We start from the raw sequence: 16,014 nt of genomic DNA, 5'->3' as shown, positions 1-16,014 counted from the left end.
AAAATGATTAGCCCAATTGCAGTTTTCACCCTCACTGAAAATTATATGGCAACGTTTTCTAATACGTATCTTAAAAATTGGTTTTTATTCCTCTACGTAAAAAATACTTTGGTTTTACATATAAAAAAGTTGTATGGAATTTAAGAATGTGTAAAATTTGTTTTAAATATTCGACAACTAATTTTTATAATCATAAATTCATGGTTCTCTTCGAGAGAAAAATATATTCATCTCTCCCTTCAAAAACTTTTGAAGTTAATTTTTTGCCTAAAACTGTTCAGTTTCTGTCTACTTTGAGCCACTGGTTGCACTTATCCCTAACATTTCTTTCATTTTGCAAAATTACACTCTTTCAAAAGTGCACAAAATACGAGACTAAACGAAAATGTCACTGCAGTTCGCAATTAATGTAGATAACATAAAAATCTCTTCCGTTAAATTAGTCATATGCTGTGGAGTAGCAATTAGTGTTGGCGCAAATACGGTGGCCAAGTTGTGTTCATTCATTTTGTTGGCGGCATAATGAGAAGAAACTCTAAAATGAATAAAAGGTCGTAAATAAACAAACTGTTAACTGCCTATTATTTAAAGTTACCTTTTTAAATGCTCTGCCATGAATTTCAGGCAATTATAATGCGCTGGTGGCAAACGCTTAGCCGAGTCAGTCATATTTTTTATCTGCTCGACAGTATTGGAAGTTCCTAAAAGCAAAAATAATTTGTTAAATAACCAAGAAACGAAGCGATGTATTTTGTTTATATATATATATGTATATTGTTTTTGTAGTTAATTACTTGCTGCTTGCATAAAGCTCGGATAAGCTTGGAACGTTATAAGCGGTACTGGCAGCAGCCGTAGATAGAGTTTTAAAGTGCCTGCTATAACATTAACATTGCCGTAAGCTGCCTCCGACATGTTCGTTTTCTCACCATCGCGGTCCAGCGCCAACTTGAGTGCGTCTATTTCATCCGCAAACCCAGACACGCGATAAATACCCTCCTGTAGCATGCCACGCGCCTCCACCTCTTCCACGCAACGTCGCACAACGAATGGTATGCTAGATTGGTACAGCTGCACCACCGTCGTCAAATCAGTACCAAACACACCACGTATACGCTTCATATCGGGCACACATTTAGCCGGCACAAGTTCTGCGCATTTGAAATGCGCCATAAATCCACACGCCTCACACTTCATGCCCTGTGCTGTAAAACCCCAAAGAAAATTTGCACAAAACTCACACCAATTGAGTCCTTTAAAATTGTGCACTCGGAAGGTGTGCACCTTTTCGTAAACTAGTGGCAGTATGGAATCAGCAGTGTCACTTGAATCTTTCGCCACAATAGAGTTATCATTATGTTGAATTGGCTTAGTACTGTTCGAGATGTCATTTAAATCCGCATTTGCGTTTTGCTCAGCTTCGCAATTACTTTTCGCCGTCACAATTGACCTACCCAGTTCATGAGAAAGTGCTCTTAACTTTCGACGATTAAGCGTCATATATGGGCTCTGTTGGTAGCAATTCCGTGTCTGCTGATTGATTTGCAGTATAATGGGTGCGGCGTGCAATTGCATATAAAAATTAACCAATCCATCGGCGACCAGATCATGAATTGTATCGTAGTGTTTGGATTGTTCTTGTAAATAATGTCCTTTGCCACGCTTATAATAAATCTTGAAGTGCTTTGCTCGATTGTTGAAACGTACGCTCAATGTGAAATAATCGATAGCATTTGGACTTCGGCGTAGCATGTAAGTGCCATCAGGCTTATTGGACAAAAGTTGCTCGGCTTCTAGGTGGCCTATTACACCATGATATTCCGGCCCATAACAATGGCTTTCATTAGTAATGCTGGCGGGCAAAGGACATGTGCGATGCAAGGGTTTGGGAGTAGGCGCTTCTAATTGAATTTTATACACTACAAAGATGCGGATTAGAAGTGGAGATGGATTCAAATAATTAAACTGCTTACATTCTGGTTTCCACACTTTTTGCACAGGCGAACTGGGCTCGGTAGAAATAGGCGTAGGCCGCGACATTGCGCTACGTTACTCTAGCCGTATAAATTATTTTTTAATTCTAAATTGAATCATTTCCATAAAATCTTTTATACATTGCACTTTCGTAGAAAATTGCATTTGTCGAAAATTGTAAAAAAAGTTACTTGTACAAAATAGCAGCAGAAAACGTAATGTCAAGAAAACAGGGCGTTAGGTGAATGCCAACTAAATTAATATTAATATAAACAGATTTACAAAACATATGTTCAATTCATAATAAAATACTTCAAAGAACTATTATTGAAAAATATTGTGAAAATACTTTAAAACTACCAATATTAATCAGCTAATTGAAATATAATTTTTATTTAAGGTCAGAACATGCAGTTCTTCCTTATGGTAGTGTTATTTATGGTCCAAATCTACATATTACTTTTCCAGCACTCCAATCATTTTTTGTAAATTTTTTCAAACTTAATTTGGTTTGAATTTTTAGAAAATCCCCTAAACCATCTCATACATTTTCTTGTGAATCGCCCTGCATTTTGCTTTTGTACTGATATTTGCTCATCCGTTTCATCAGCAACATTGTTAAGCCTGCGCAGATTGTGAGAGAAGCAAATGCAAGAAGAAGACATAACAAAACAAAAATTTTCCATTTCGGGTGATTGATAAAAGTGGAAATGTAATAGCGAAAAGTCGTCTAAATTAGTGACAAATCAGTGAAAACTATTATCAAGAATCTATGTGAGATTAGAAACGCGCGAGAAATTTGATTAGTGTCCTATTAGATCGCTGGCGAGAAGTACATAGAAAAAAAGAGAGAACGGACACGCAACCAAGTAAGAAAAAAAGAAAAGTGAGAAAGAAAACAACGAAAAGATCGGAAGGAGAGGTGCGGTATGACGGGAGAAAGCAGACCCATAGAAGTGAGACCTTGAGAAAAAAGGCGACGAATATTGCTTAGAACGGTGTAAAGGCAGAGTGCGAAGGAATGGCGTGTGACTTCCAGCAGCCATAGCGGATAAAAAACAGGAAAACAAACGCAGAAACAAATCAAATAAATCACAGGTGAGCATTGTTAAGTGAGGCGGCGTAATTGCTGACAAATATGGCAGCAGCTGAGGCGGAAATCGTTTCGGAAGGCGGTGTGGTAGGTGGTGCGCACAGCAGTCGGGAGGCTCGCAATTTAGCCGAGAAGAATCGAAGAGACAAACTGAATGCAAGTATACAAGAGCTAGCCTCCATGGTGCCGCATGTTGCGAGTTCAACACGCCGTCCAGACAAGACCGGCATTTTGCGCTCCGCAACGCATGGATTACGATTACAATACGTATTTGGTAAGTCTGTGCCACGGAGGCCGAGGAGTGGCCACATGGCAGAGCTAACCGAGGCGCCTCAATTCACGGATGCTCTCACAGATTTGCTGGACAGTTTCTTCATAACATTAACATGTCATGGCCAAATCGTTGTCATATCGGCAAGCATAGAGCAACTACTCGGTCATTGTCAATCCGATCTCCATGGCCAAAACATACTAAGCATTACACATCCAGACGACCAATCGCGTCTGCTACAGCAATTAATACCACGTGACATGGAAGCGTTATTCCGCAGTAGCAATGAATATAGACTACATCACCCGTCATCAGGTAATGAGGACGATGAAGCTTTAGAGTCTGACTGTTCAGCGGGGGATTATTACCAGCAGCAAACGACACAGCAGACACATCGCAGTAACAGCCCCGAACACACAGATGCCTACTTAAATGACATTGATCGACGCTTGCGTAACGATCGGCGCACTTTCACAGTACGGTTAGCGCGGGCAGGTACGCGGACGGAAGCAACCCGAAAGTACGAGTTGATGAAATTTGACGGCTGCTTTCGGCGCAGCGATTACTCCTGCTCAGCCGGAACATTCCCCATTGTGTCACAGTTAATACGGCGGACGCGTAACAATGGGAGCGTCGGCCTGCATATGATGCAGCACGACGTCATTGCACAGGCAGCGATGCACGGCATTAGTGGCAATGATGTAGTGCTTGTGGCGATGGCACGGATTATACGATCACCAAAGATAATAAACTACTTTTCGAACGATAATGGGCGATTGGAATACCGAACGAGGCATTTAATCGATGGACGTATTGTTGACTGTGATCAGCGAATAGGGCTGGTAGCTGGCTATATGAAAAAGGAGGTAAGCCGGTTTATCATTAAATGCTGTGCTTCGCTGAATAAACACAAGTCGTATCAGTGCTGTGATGGCTAATTAGACAAATTAGGGAAGTAGGCAAGTGCAAAAGTTTCGGGTTAAGGTCATAGGTACTTTAATGCTAGTTGTACGGTATTGCTTCGGGTAGGTTCGGTCGGTCGATTGCTCGCAGTGCTCTTTTGTTTTGTTGGTATGTTTCCCTTGTGTCTTATCAGTGAGTGAATATGGCATATAAGTGAGATTTATGTACATATTATTATTAAAAATATACTTAATAAACAGTGCAGCTTATCGTTCAACCGATACATACATTCTAACATTTGTATGTTCATAGGTGCAAAGAGGAAAACAGAGAACATTCAAGCATAAAATATAATAATAAATAACGAAATAAAAAAATGTATCTTCAATTGTGTATGATGAAAACAATTTTCGCTATATATATTTGCTTGTATCTCTCTTTCTTCTCTCTTCGCTCTATTTACATTAGCACGTTGGGAATATCGTTTTGTTTTCCGTTGTCAAATTTACTTGCTGGATTAATATAATGAATTAGTCACACATTTATAAAATACCATATTTAATATAATTATTTGTTGTTCAGCTCATCAGTGAAGGCATTCACTCGCACTGTCAAGTATTCGGCCAAATTCAATGGAAAACAAAATAAAAAAACACTCCGGTTTTTAGGCTTCCATTAAAAAATTTAGTGACAAAATTTGAATTTTCTGTCCGTTTTACAAACAGGTTTTGTCAACTGTTTTCAACCCAACCGACTGAGGGACGTAAAGTTTTTATGACCGAAATTTAATTTTGTTACATAGTGGGTAGTTAGCAGTCTAACATTGAAAACACAAAAACAAAAAAACACAAAGCGGTCAAAAATTGCTATTCCAGATGCGCAGTTAAAGAATAATTCATAGATAACTAATAAATATAGACACAGATAAGTAGGAAAATAATTATCATAAACCAAATTTAGAAGAATTCAGTTTAGTGGCGATGTGTAGCGCTTAAAATGCCCTACAAAAAACGAACACTTCCTCCCATACGTGGATGTGGACATATATGTATATGTATGTGTGTACGTACATACAAATGTGTACATGGATGTTGTTCATTGTTTACTACACACATACATACTACATATCGTCAGCGCTATTAAAATGCTGTACGTTTGTTAGAAATAGAATTATGTAGATGTTTATGTGCAACTATTTTTTTCTTTTATGCATTCTTAATACTTTTTGCCATATCACTCAAGAGCTTGTAAATAAAACAATTTTCTTAATAGCAGTCCGTGACCCCTCTGGGAGAATGTATTCACTGTAGGGGCTGATATCGTGTAGCTATATAATCTACATACATATACATATGCAAACATAGATTAATGTGGTGACGCTATACAAAATCAAATGGAATATATGTATGCTTTCATGCTTGCAAATGTATGTACAGTATTCGATTCGAACAATCAAGCATAACTACTTACGAACATAGTAATTACATCACGGACCGCATAAACTTGACTCGCTGAGGCCCAGTTTCTCATTAGATTTATGGCGCGCGAATTGACGAATTGACTTTTGCTCGCCAGTTGGTTTTCATAGACCTCCTAAATGTATGCTTTAATAATGATATGAATTAAGGGGGAAGTCTACTGTGACAAGGGGAAAAACAGGCTTATTTTCCGGATTTTATTTCTAACAAAATATTGCTCGTACATAAAATCTATTTAAACTCTTATCTTTATTATATATTTAAGTTTTTGAAAAAAAAAATTTTAAGTCAAAATATTCAAAATGGAAATCTTACGTTTCGGTGATCTAAAACAAAAAAACAAAATATTGTTATCATATACATAGTATTGACTCTCGTCTGACGTAGGATTATGTCGATAAAAAATTTTGGCGTTGAAAAAAAAATTCTTGAAATTTTTTTCTTTTTTTTTGCCTAAAATTGATGTTACTATTGTTTACAACAATTTAACAAATAACGATATCAAAAAAATCCTATGTCAGACGAGAGACACTATTACAGAGAATATATAATTAAATTTTTAAGCTGATTCATTTATCAGAACTCGAGATATCGTGTACACCGTATACAAAAACTTAGTTTCGAGAAAAATGCGTTTAAAGTTTCAGTATAGCAGGTACGCGCTTTGGAGCGCTTCGGGAAAAGGTCGAAATTTCAACGAAGAAAAATTTAGCCAGCTGTAACACATATTGTACCTTATTTAAGAGGGTTCAAAGTATTTTTTAAGCTAAAAAAAAAAAATCGATTTTTTGAAAAATTCACAGTAGACTTCCCCCTTAAAGAAACGAGTTAAGCAGTGGTTAAAGAGAAAAGCTTAAATTTAGATTAATGCAAGGATGAAAGTAAAGGTGTAAATATGTAGATGAACAAAAGGTTTAAGGCAAAAATAAGAATACTAATATAAATGTCAAAAGATAAAATGACAAGGATAAGTGGAAGCTTAAATTCCTTAATGCAAGAGCAAAGGTGAAGGTGGATATGTAGATGAGGAAAGTGATTTTTAATTCACCTAATATATGAAGCTTTCCCGAATTTTCATGGAATTAAAGGTATTAAAAAAGCATTCTTTATCTATTGAAAATTATCAATATTATCGAATTATCAGTTTAAAGATCAGGTAAAAACTGAACCTATAACGTTTGGGGTAATAATCAAAATGCCATGCACAAGCGCACCCAGCTACGGCGTTGTTTAAAAATACGGTGCACTAGACAGGGCTAGTGTACTGGGGCGGCAGCCCTTGGTCGGGAATAAAAACCCGAGTCATTCCGGTAACGTAGAACCGGCTGCCATGGGAATCACCCAGGTAAACCGCGGCCTTAACCAAAACCGCCCCTGCGAGAGGACTGTCCTAGTAGCGTTGGACCTACAAAAGGCTTTCGACACAGTCAGCCACGCCACGCTATTAGATGACATTTTACAGTCGACACTCCCGCCAGGGCTGAAGAGGTGGACCGCGAACTACCTGAGTGGTCGTCACTCGTCGGTAGTATTTCGAGACCAAACCTCAAAACAGAGAAAAATAAAGCAAGGAGTACCGCAGGGTGGTGTCCTTTCACCCTTGCTTTTTAATTTCTATATTTCGAAACTCCCCCAGCCACCAGAGGGAGTCTCACTGGTCTCATATGCCGACGACTGCACGATAATGGCGTCGGGCAATGACATTGATGGCCTATGCTCAAAAGCCAGCCTTTCTCGCTTCTTCACTGCGAGAAACTTAAAACTTTCTCCCACTAAATCCACGGCGACCCTATTTACCACCTGGACAAAGGAGGTCAAGCTGCCACTTCAGGTACACGTCGACGATACCCCAATTCCGACGATAAACAACCCCAGAATTTTGGGAGTCACCTTTGACAGCTTGCTCTCCTTTTCGGCGCACACAACCGCTATTGCAACGAGAGTACAGAATCGCAACAAGGTCCTCAAGTCGCTTGCCGGCAGCACTTGGGGCAAAGACAAAGAAATGTTGCTGTCGACTTTCAAAGCAATAGGCCGACCGGTTCTGAACTATGCCGCGCCTGTCTGGTCGCCTGGAACCAGTGATACGCAGTGGACGAAGCTTCAGACCTGCCAGAATACTGCCATCAGGACCGCGACAGGATGTCTCCTGATGTCCCCTATCCACCATTTACATGACGAGGCGCACATGCTCCCGGTTAAGGAGCATAACAAAATGCTCGGCAAGCAGTTTCTGCTTGGGTGTCACCGTAGGCCTCACCCATGCAGACACCTGCTCGAGCCTGAGCCACCTCCCAGGCACATCAGGAGACACTTCCTCAACTACGTGGACGAGATCCAGGACAAAACGGACAGACCTCTCCAGGATCGGACAGTATACAGACAGGCTATTAACGACATTCATCGGGAGACACTTACCACCTTCCTAAGCTCCCGACCCCCGAATGCCGTTATCGGAGTCCAACCACCACCTATCGCAGACGAAGAGCTCCAGCTTCCTCGAGAGTCCCGCGTAATCTTGGCACAACTACGTTCTGGATATTGTAGCAGGTTAAACTCCTACCTATCCAGAATCGACCCCGACATACTAAACATATGTCCTGCATGTGAAGGTACCCCGCACGACACTAACCACCTCTTCACATGCCCCATCAAACCCACTCATCTAACACCTCTCTCCCTCTGGACCCAACCCGTCGAAACTGCCAGTTTCCTGGGCCTACCGTTAGATGAGCTAGACGAAGACGACCGGTTATTTACACTACACTGACAGGGCGAAGATACTGCTACAACAACAACAACAACGGCGTTGTTTAACGTTTGTTTATTTGTGTAAGTTTTATTATACAATAGACGTAAACAAGATAGCATTGAGAAGTCGATGGATTTAGCAGGCCATTCACAGTTGGTGAAACTTTACTTAAATATGTATGTACATATGTGTGTGTACAAATGTCTTATTTATTTTAAGTCCTTCGTAGATAATTTACAAATCGCAGTGAGCGATTAGAACGTAGACTGTAGCTCAAGTATTTCGACCATATTTAATTTATTTTATACTAGCTGACCCGGCGCTAGAGGCAATAAAAAATCAGATTTTTGGTTTTATTAAGTAAATTTTTTTATTAATCAAGTATTTCAATGAAGCTTTAATAGACTTCACTCTCCAGTTAAGCACCTTGTGCTACAGGACATTTTTGGTTTTATTATCAGGTGCAAGAACAAATAACGAAGATGGTTTGCCGACCCGTGAACATGCCACATATAATTGACCATGTGAGAAACATTGATTTTCTAGATTCAGACCACAAACTTTCAAGGATTGGCCTTGTGATTTGTTAATTTTCATGGCTAATGCAAGACGGATCGGAAATTGAAGTCTTTTAAACTCAAACGGAATATCGGTTGGGACCCTCGGGATGAGAACTTCTTCCCCTTTGAATTTTCCTTTAAGTATCGTCGCGTAAATCACATTGTTCATCAATTTATTTACCACTAAACGCGTACCGTGCAAAGTTTTGGTGGGCTTATGTTTCGAAGCATGACTTCTACGGAGCCAACTTTTAGGCGTAAATTGTGCGGGGGTAAGCCAGGCACATCCAAGGAGTTTACACATTCAATTGGATAGTTGGTGGCTTCATCTTCGTTTGTTACACAGTCAATGGATTTGAATGAATGCATTGTTCCAATGATATCATTTTGAATTATGTAGTTTAGGTCATCTAGTAGTTTAGGTCATTAGGTCCTTGCTCGCTCACCCAACCATTCATTATTTTTGTAGTTATTAATGATGTTTGGGAATACTTTATTGATAAGTTCGTCTTTCGATGAGACAAAGTTACAGAAATTCTGAGGAAATGAAATCAATCCGCTCGATTCGTCGACAGGTACCCGACCATTACCGATAGTCAGTAATTGCTCAGAGAAATCTTCAGTAGATGTATCATTAAGTAATGCAACTCTCATGTTTGTTGTCAGCTGAAGTTTCTTCACATAGCGCCATAGATTCGATGGTTTGAGGCAAGCGTTTATTTCGTCAGCAGCCGTTGGTCTTGGAATTATTGGCAGTGTTTGGCGGAAGTCGCCAGACAGTAAAATCATTGCGCCTCCAAAAAAGTCAATAATGGCAATTTCACTCTTCCACTAAGGCAGTACAATCCGTGCGTTTCTCCGGAAAACTTCAATGCGCCACAATACTCGCAAACAACGTTCATTGGCCCACTGCAAACGCTAGGATGCAAGCAGTAAACAGTGTTGAAATCATATCGAAACGCTGTTCGATTCAAATCAGCACTTGATAATCTTGTGCGTCGAAAATGATCTACTTGTTGATCTCTGTTATTCGCTCGACGATTTCGCATTGCCAACCGAGCCGTTTCACGGGCTGCCTCGTTTTGCTCTTGTGATTGAGAAGCACGAAGCCGAGCCATACTAACGTGGCGCTCTTCACGGGCAATTCCTTGTGCTTCTTCAGTCGTTTCATTCGCAATGTTTCGTATCCATCTTGCATTACGGCTTTGTCGGGAAAGATTCGATCGTCTTGGTCGCGGTATTGATAATGATGATTCAAAGAGAATACAAATTACTGTGATTATGTATTTCTGACAAAATTTATATTATCAAATTTTCTACTTAACCATAGACAAAATTACGTTTAGCTGTCATTTGCGTTTTGTTATTCCATATCAGATGCGTTTTTGTTATACCACATTTTATAGTGACTTAACGGAAACGCATTCGAATGGGATAAAAAGTATCCTATGTCCTTCTCCTGGCTCTAATCTACCTCTCCATCAATTTTCAGCCAAATCGGTTCAGCCGTTCTCGAGTTATAAATAGTGTAACTAACATGACTTTCTTTTATATATGTATATAGATTTTACATACAAGCATATTCAAATAGAACAACTAATAAAAGCAATGTACGTATGGACATACATACTTTCAAAGATACTTTTGCTATTTCCGGCTCTTTTATTACATACTTAATTCGGTGTCAGAGTTGTTGTTGTTATAACAGCATGGAACATTTCCACGTACTTTGTGGGGAATGCTGCTGAAATGACAGCCTTTGGCTGGATAATAAATTCGGTTAGTCGCAGTAAAGTAAAACTCACTGTTATCTGTGCAAGACCTACGTGTCCAATATCCAGGTGGTCAGGGTAGTGATAAACAATTTTTTATTCGCTTATAACATCCAGAACTTAGCTTAGCGTGAATCAGCTCTCATATCACGTAAGGATTTTATCTCGTTGACATTGATGGGGGTGGGTGATCTATGAGCACACTTTGGGCAAAGTTCGAATAGCGTCGCGATGCTCATATATCCTTCAAGCTTACATTTGAATTTGAAATTGAATGGTTTATATTGGTGTAGAAACATAAAAGGGTGCTTACACCCTTTGTTAGGTGCTTTTCCGAGCTCATCTCCAATTCCTAGCGTGCGTCTTTTTTAAACAAATGGAAGGTCCTACAGTTTTATGTCGTTTATGAGGAGCTTTTTCATGGTAAAAATACACTCGTAGGTTTGCCATCGCTACATCAATTGGCATACAAGAAAGAATACAAGCTGCAAATAAATCTTACATCCCCAATACAAAAGTGATGAGGTCGAGACTAATTTCGAGCAACCTGAATCTTCGAATATATAAAACATACCCTCACATATGGAAGCAAAGCCTGGGTACTAAAATCAAATGAAGTCGATGAATTAAATTGTTACGGGAGAAAGATTCTCAGAAAGATATATGTTCTTGTATGATTTGAAGATGATACTTACCGCATTCAGTACAATGACGAGTTATCAGAGGAGCAAATGTTAACAGATACGTTCAAGCGAACTCATAAGGCGGTAGAAGAAGAGGTCGGCCAAGAAAGAGATGGAGAGATGGCAAAGAAGACATACTAACTATGGGTACATCCGGTGGCAAAGGAGAAACTGAAGACCGTGTGCCGTGGATGCGAATTATAATGGAAGCAATGGTTCACACCGAACTGTGATGCTGTGATGATGATGGGGCGTCTCCTGTATGTTTTTCTATCATTTTGGTGCTTCGAGGCCGGGTACTACCGTATGGTATTCACGCCCAAACCCATCCCGCTACGGTATACGGTTAGAAGTTTTTGAAGTTGTAGCAATATAAGCATTCTCCATAAATGTTTGGGGACTATTGCTAGAGTGACAGTCCTTGGCCGGATACAAATCCGGATCGTTTCGGTAATGTAGGATCTACTATCGTAGGAGTTCCTGAAACGCTCTGGGCTCCTTGTAATGTGCCAGGTTATAAGTTGTATGCGCCATACAATAGCCATTATTATTACAGTTATAGCCGGACGGTGAATGATGGCCTAATTGACAAAATGGGTTAGAGGGCACTTCGTAAGTTCGCTTATATGCAGCCATTTTACAGCCGTGGTGCCTTGAGCGTAACCATAGTGACCCAAACCCAGCCTTTAATTGTTATTCTTTATGTGAGAAATCAGAAGGCGAATTGAAGATTAAGCAGATTATTTTGGGGTGCTATCACAACATTGACAGCTTAAAGATTTTAAAACATTTCCTAGCTTTTTTTTATAAAATTTTCGAATTAACTTTTAACATTTTTTTTTGTTTCGCATAAATTTTCTTACCTCTTCCAGGTCTTCAATCTCAGCCCTTTCTCATTTATGCATCAGGACGATGTGCGTTGGGTGATTGTGGCGCTCCGCCAAATGTACGACAATAACGAAGATAGAGGCGAAAGCTACTATCGACTACTCACAGCCAATGGCCGCTTTATATATTTGCATTCGATTGGCTACATCGACGTCGCAGATAAATCCCGTAATGTGTACTCTTTTGTGTGCATCAACACGCTGCTAGACGAGGAGGAGGGCCGTCGACGGTTGCAACAAATGAAAGATAAATTCTCAACGATTATCAAAACAAAAATACCTAGCAATTCGCTGCTGGATGTACCTGCATCGGAGAATCCCCAGCAACTAGAGCGCATTGTACTTTATTTAATAGATAATTTACAACCACGCCATGATAACGGTAGCGGTACGGGTTGTGGTGAAGACACTACCACACAGGCGGATAATGTGCGGTATGCAAAGACGCCGCCTCTATCACTTGTTCCGCCTGAACCCGCCTCGGTTAAAAGCTCAATTTCCCAATCTGTGTCAGTTGTAAATGTGACGGTGGCTAAAAATATGCAAAAAAATCTCAACCAAATGAAAAGTCCGCACAGCGTTGCCAGCAGTGAATTGTCGCTATCGCCAGCAAGCAGCATCGATTTAGGTGATGATTTCGGCGATCACATGGGCGCCGTACCGCCCACTTCCATTCACTCCAACACAGCGCCAGCGACCATTACACAACGGCCGACTGTGCTCCAACTAAATACACAAGCATCCACAAGCGCGCCATTGACATGCGCACCGCAGTCACCGCCTCAGCGTCCATCACCGAAGTCGCCACGCAGTGTGCTCGAACAGCGTCTAACGGCACCACCGCAGCCAACCACTTCAAGCGCGCATATGACCGCCGCATATAACTGCAATGGTGCTAACGATGCGTTGCAACAACCCATGTCCGTGCTGAAACGATTGCGTCCAGCAGCATCCAGTAGCACAGCCACCAGCATTAATAGCAACAACATTAACTGTAGCACCACGCTTGAAGAGAGTGTCAGTCCGGCAAAACGTTGTCAAACAGCCATTCCGGTCAACTCATCACCTGAACTGTTGCCAACGTCGATTATTACCAAGCCGGCTGAGATACATGCCGTCATCAGTAATTCCCTAGAGAACATCGACCAGTCGCTGCAGAGCATACAACAGAACGCACGCACGTTAAGTCAACAACATGCACGTCTGCTGCCCAAAACTGTGGTGCCATACGCCTTCAACCACAAATTGGACGCCATCTTTGTAGAGCATCAGCGACAGGCCGAGCAGCTCATCAATATCAAAAATGAATATGACGTGCATTTGCAGCAGCAGCAACAACAATTCGCATTGGAAAATTTCGTGGTGACAGAAACAACACAATTTCAGGAGCTACAGCTGCAGTTGCAGCAGCCGCAGGAGCAACAACCGGACACCGGCGGCGGTGGGGTCGAATTGCAATTGACGGTGAATTATGTAGAACCGACAGCAATGTTGAATCAGCTGGAAAAGCGGCTGTAGTTTGTGTGGCCTGCCTGTGGTAGCAGGTGGCTTGGGCAATAGCTCTGAAGATGGCGATTGATGAGCTAAGCGCAGTGGCAGCATTTTAGAGTCTGAGAGCAGTGAAGGCCCGCTGCGCAGTCAGATGCATAAGCACAAAGGCTGGTGAGCGTGCAGCTATTGCGTGCATTGTGCTGTGTTACACAATTAAAACACAACAACAAACAACAAAACAAAGTTCAAATTCTTTTAAATTCTCTAACTAATCAACAAAATATTTTTCACATAACATTTCTACGGTGATTAACAAGTATGAATGTGTGTGCATTGGCAAAAAAGCGTAGTTACATATGTATGTATGGATATCGGTGTTGTTTAGCACTGTAGTGGCTCACCCAGTGCACATCACCATAGATTTGTGCTTCTAAGGTACTTGCGTTGAGAATCGTTAGTGTACGAAGTGCAGCTAACAAGCGAATAAGCAAATGGAAAGTGAAATGCCGAAACTGATGGCAACATAAGATGTTTCTGCATAACTAATATGCGGGAGTATTTGGATATTATCGTAGATATTGCTTCACTAATAAGTGAATTTCGCGTTGGATTTCCTGGAAATCAAAATTTAGTACACGAAAAAAGTTTGGTGAAATTGATTGTGTAAATTAAATTTAAAAAAAATATTTACGAGCAAAAATGGTGCACAATTATAAAAAGGCCTATAAAAATAAACAAATCGGCAATAAATGTTATTTTTACATTTTGTACAAATTCCGAAAAAAATCAAATTACTCACTTCGCTTAAAGTTAGTTGCTTGCTTTACATTTTTGTTATTTTGCTATTTTTCGAAGGTCTTTTGATAACTTCATCAAGTGAAAGATTAGGCGTAGACTTTTTCCATGATGACTTGCAAAAAAATTTTTATATGGCATTACACGAAAACCACAACTCGGGAGTTGTCAAATATATGTAACGAGTTTGGGCGCTTTTCGCCAAATGTTTTGTAGGAGACTATACAATGCAAAGTAAAAGCGAGCATTTTCATTAAAAATTAAAAAAAAAAAAATATTAATAAAAAATAGTAAAAAAAAAATAGCTAAAAATCTTTTGAATAACATTTAGCGAACAAAACAAAAAACCAAGTTATAAAAATCTAAATAAAAATATTTTTTTTTATAAAACAAGGCGTGCAACCTTGCAAATGATTAAACAAATTTAGTGACTGTTAAGCCAGATTTAAGCTTGCTATAACTATTATTAAAGCAAAAACAAAACAAATACTAAAGGTGCAATGTTGGTCGTCATTTTTGTCGCATTTTGTTGTTAAAGCATTTTCACTCTACGTGCTTTGCTTTTCGCAGTTCTCAACTTATTTTTAAATTTTTTATAATATAATCTATACATATTTTGTGTTACTTATTTTTCTCTAAAGTGTTTGATTATATATTTTTTAAACAACTAAAATATATTTAAAAAAGTGCTATCACTTTTTAATTAGGTTTTTAAGTTTAAACACAATTAGGTAAATCTATATCAGTCTTTTTACAAATATGTATGTATGTTTTATTAAATTGTTTTACAATTTGTTTTGTTTTTTATTTTTTGTTATTTTACTACGTTTATTAAACCTAAGCTAAAAGCAAAAAAAAATATATGTAATATATTTAAGCAAATATTAACACAACTGTGTGGTAGAACTAAATGTGTATGTATATTTAAATATCACTGTTTTTATGATACACTCTATATGCTACACACCTTCACACACGCATATGTATGTAACTGTTAAGCATGCCACTCTGGCATGATAATTGCAAAAATTTGACGTTGTTTTTTTTATAAAACAGCGTGTAAGTAAAAATTATATGTACCAAATGTGGAATACATGAATGTAAATCTATGTATGTAAATGTACTATATATGTTCTTCGCAAGCCATATATTGGGAGTAATGCAACACATACCTGTGGTATTTTGTACATAAGTTCAAAACAAAACTAATATGCGCAGATTTAATTTTGGAAAATCAAATAATAAAAAATTTAACGTCAAACATATGTATGCAGAGGAGAGCTCGTACTATTTTTTAATGTATTGTATTAATATAAGAAATAAATTAAAATAAAATGAAATAAAGGAACGTGTAA

The 16,014-nt window shown here is 39.2% G+C and overlaps 2 protein-coding genes across 2 annotated transcripts; one reads left to right on the top strand and one right to left on the bottom strand.

The window, feature by feature from the left end:
• Positions 1–168: 168 nt before the first annotated feature.
• On the bottom strand, positions 169–2,187 carry LOC128859181 (N-chimaerin). The gene is made up of 4 exons (XM_054095956.1): positions 1,974–2,187; positions 795–1,919; positions 596–701; positions 169–535 (listed from the first exon to the last, which is right to left on the bottom strand). Exons 1-4 carry the CDS (start codon positions 2,038–2,040, stop codon positions 376–378), a joined length of 1,458 nt encoding a protein of 485 aa, XP_053951931.1. The 5' UTR covers positions 2,041–2,187; the 3' UTR covers positions 169–375.
• A 393-nt stretch (positions 2,188–2,580) lies between these two features.
• On the top strand, positions 2,581–16,014 carry LOC128859180 (uncharacterized). The gene is made up of 2 exons (XM_054095955.1): positions 2,581–4,204; positions 12,359–16,014. Exons 1-2 carry the CDS (start codon positions 3,113–3,115, stop codon positions 13,889–13,891), a joined length of 2,625 nt encoding a protein of 874 aa, XP_053951930.1. The 5' UTR covers positions 2,581–3,112; the 3' UTR covers positions 13,892–16,014.

The sequence above is a fragment of the Anastrepha ludens genome, chromosome 3, assembly GCF_028408465.1.
Source record: "Anastrepha ludens isolate Willacy chromosome 3, idAnaLude1.1, whole genome shotgun sequence".
Taxonomy (NCBI): Eukaryota; Metazoa; Arthropoda; class Insecta; order Diptera; family Tephritidae; genus Anastrepha; species Anastrepha ludens.
The sequence above is the reverse complement of the archived record's forward strand: the minus strand, read 5'-3'. Positions and strand labels throughout refer to the sequence as shown.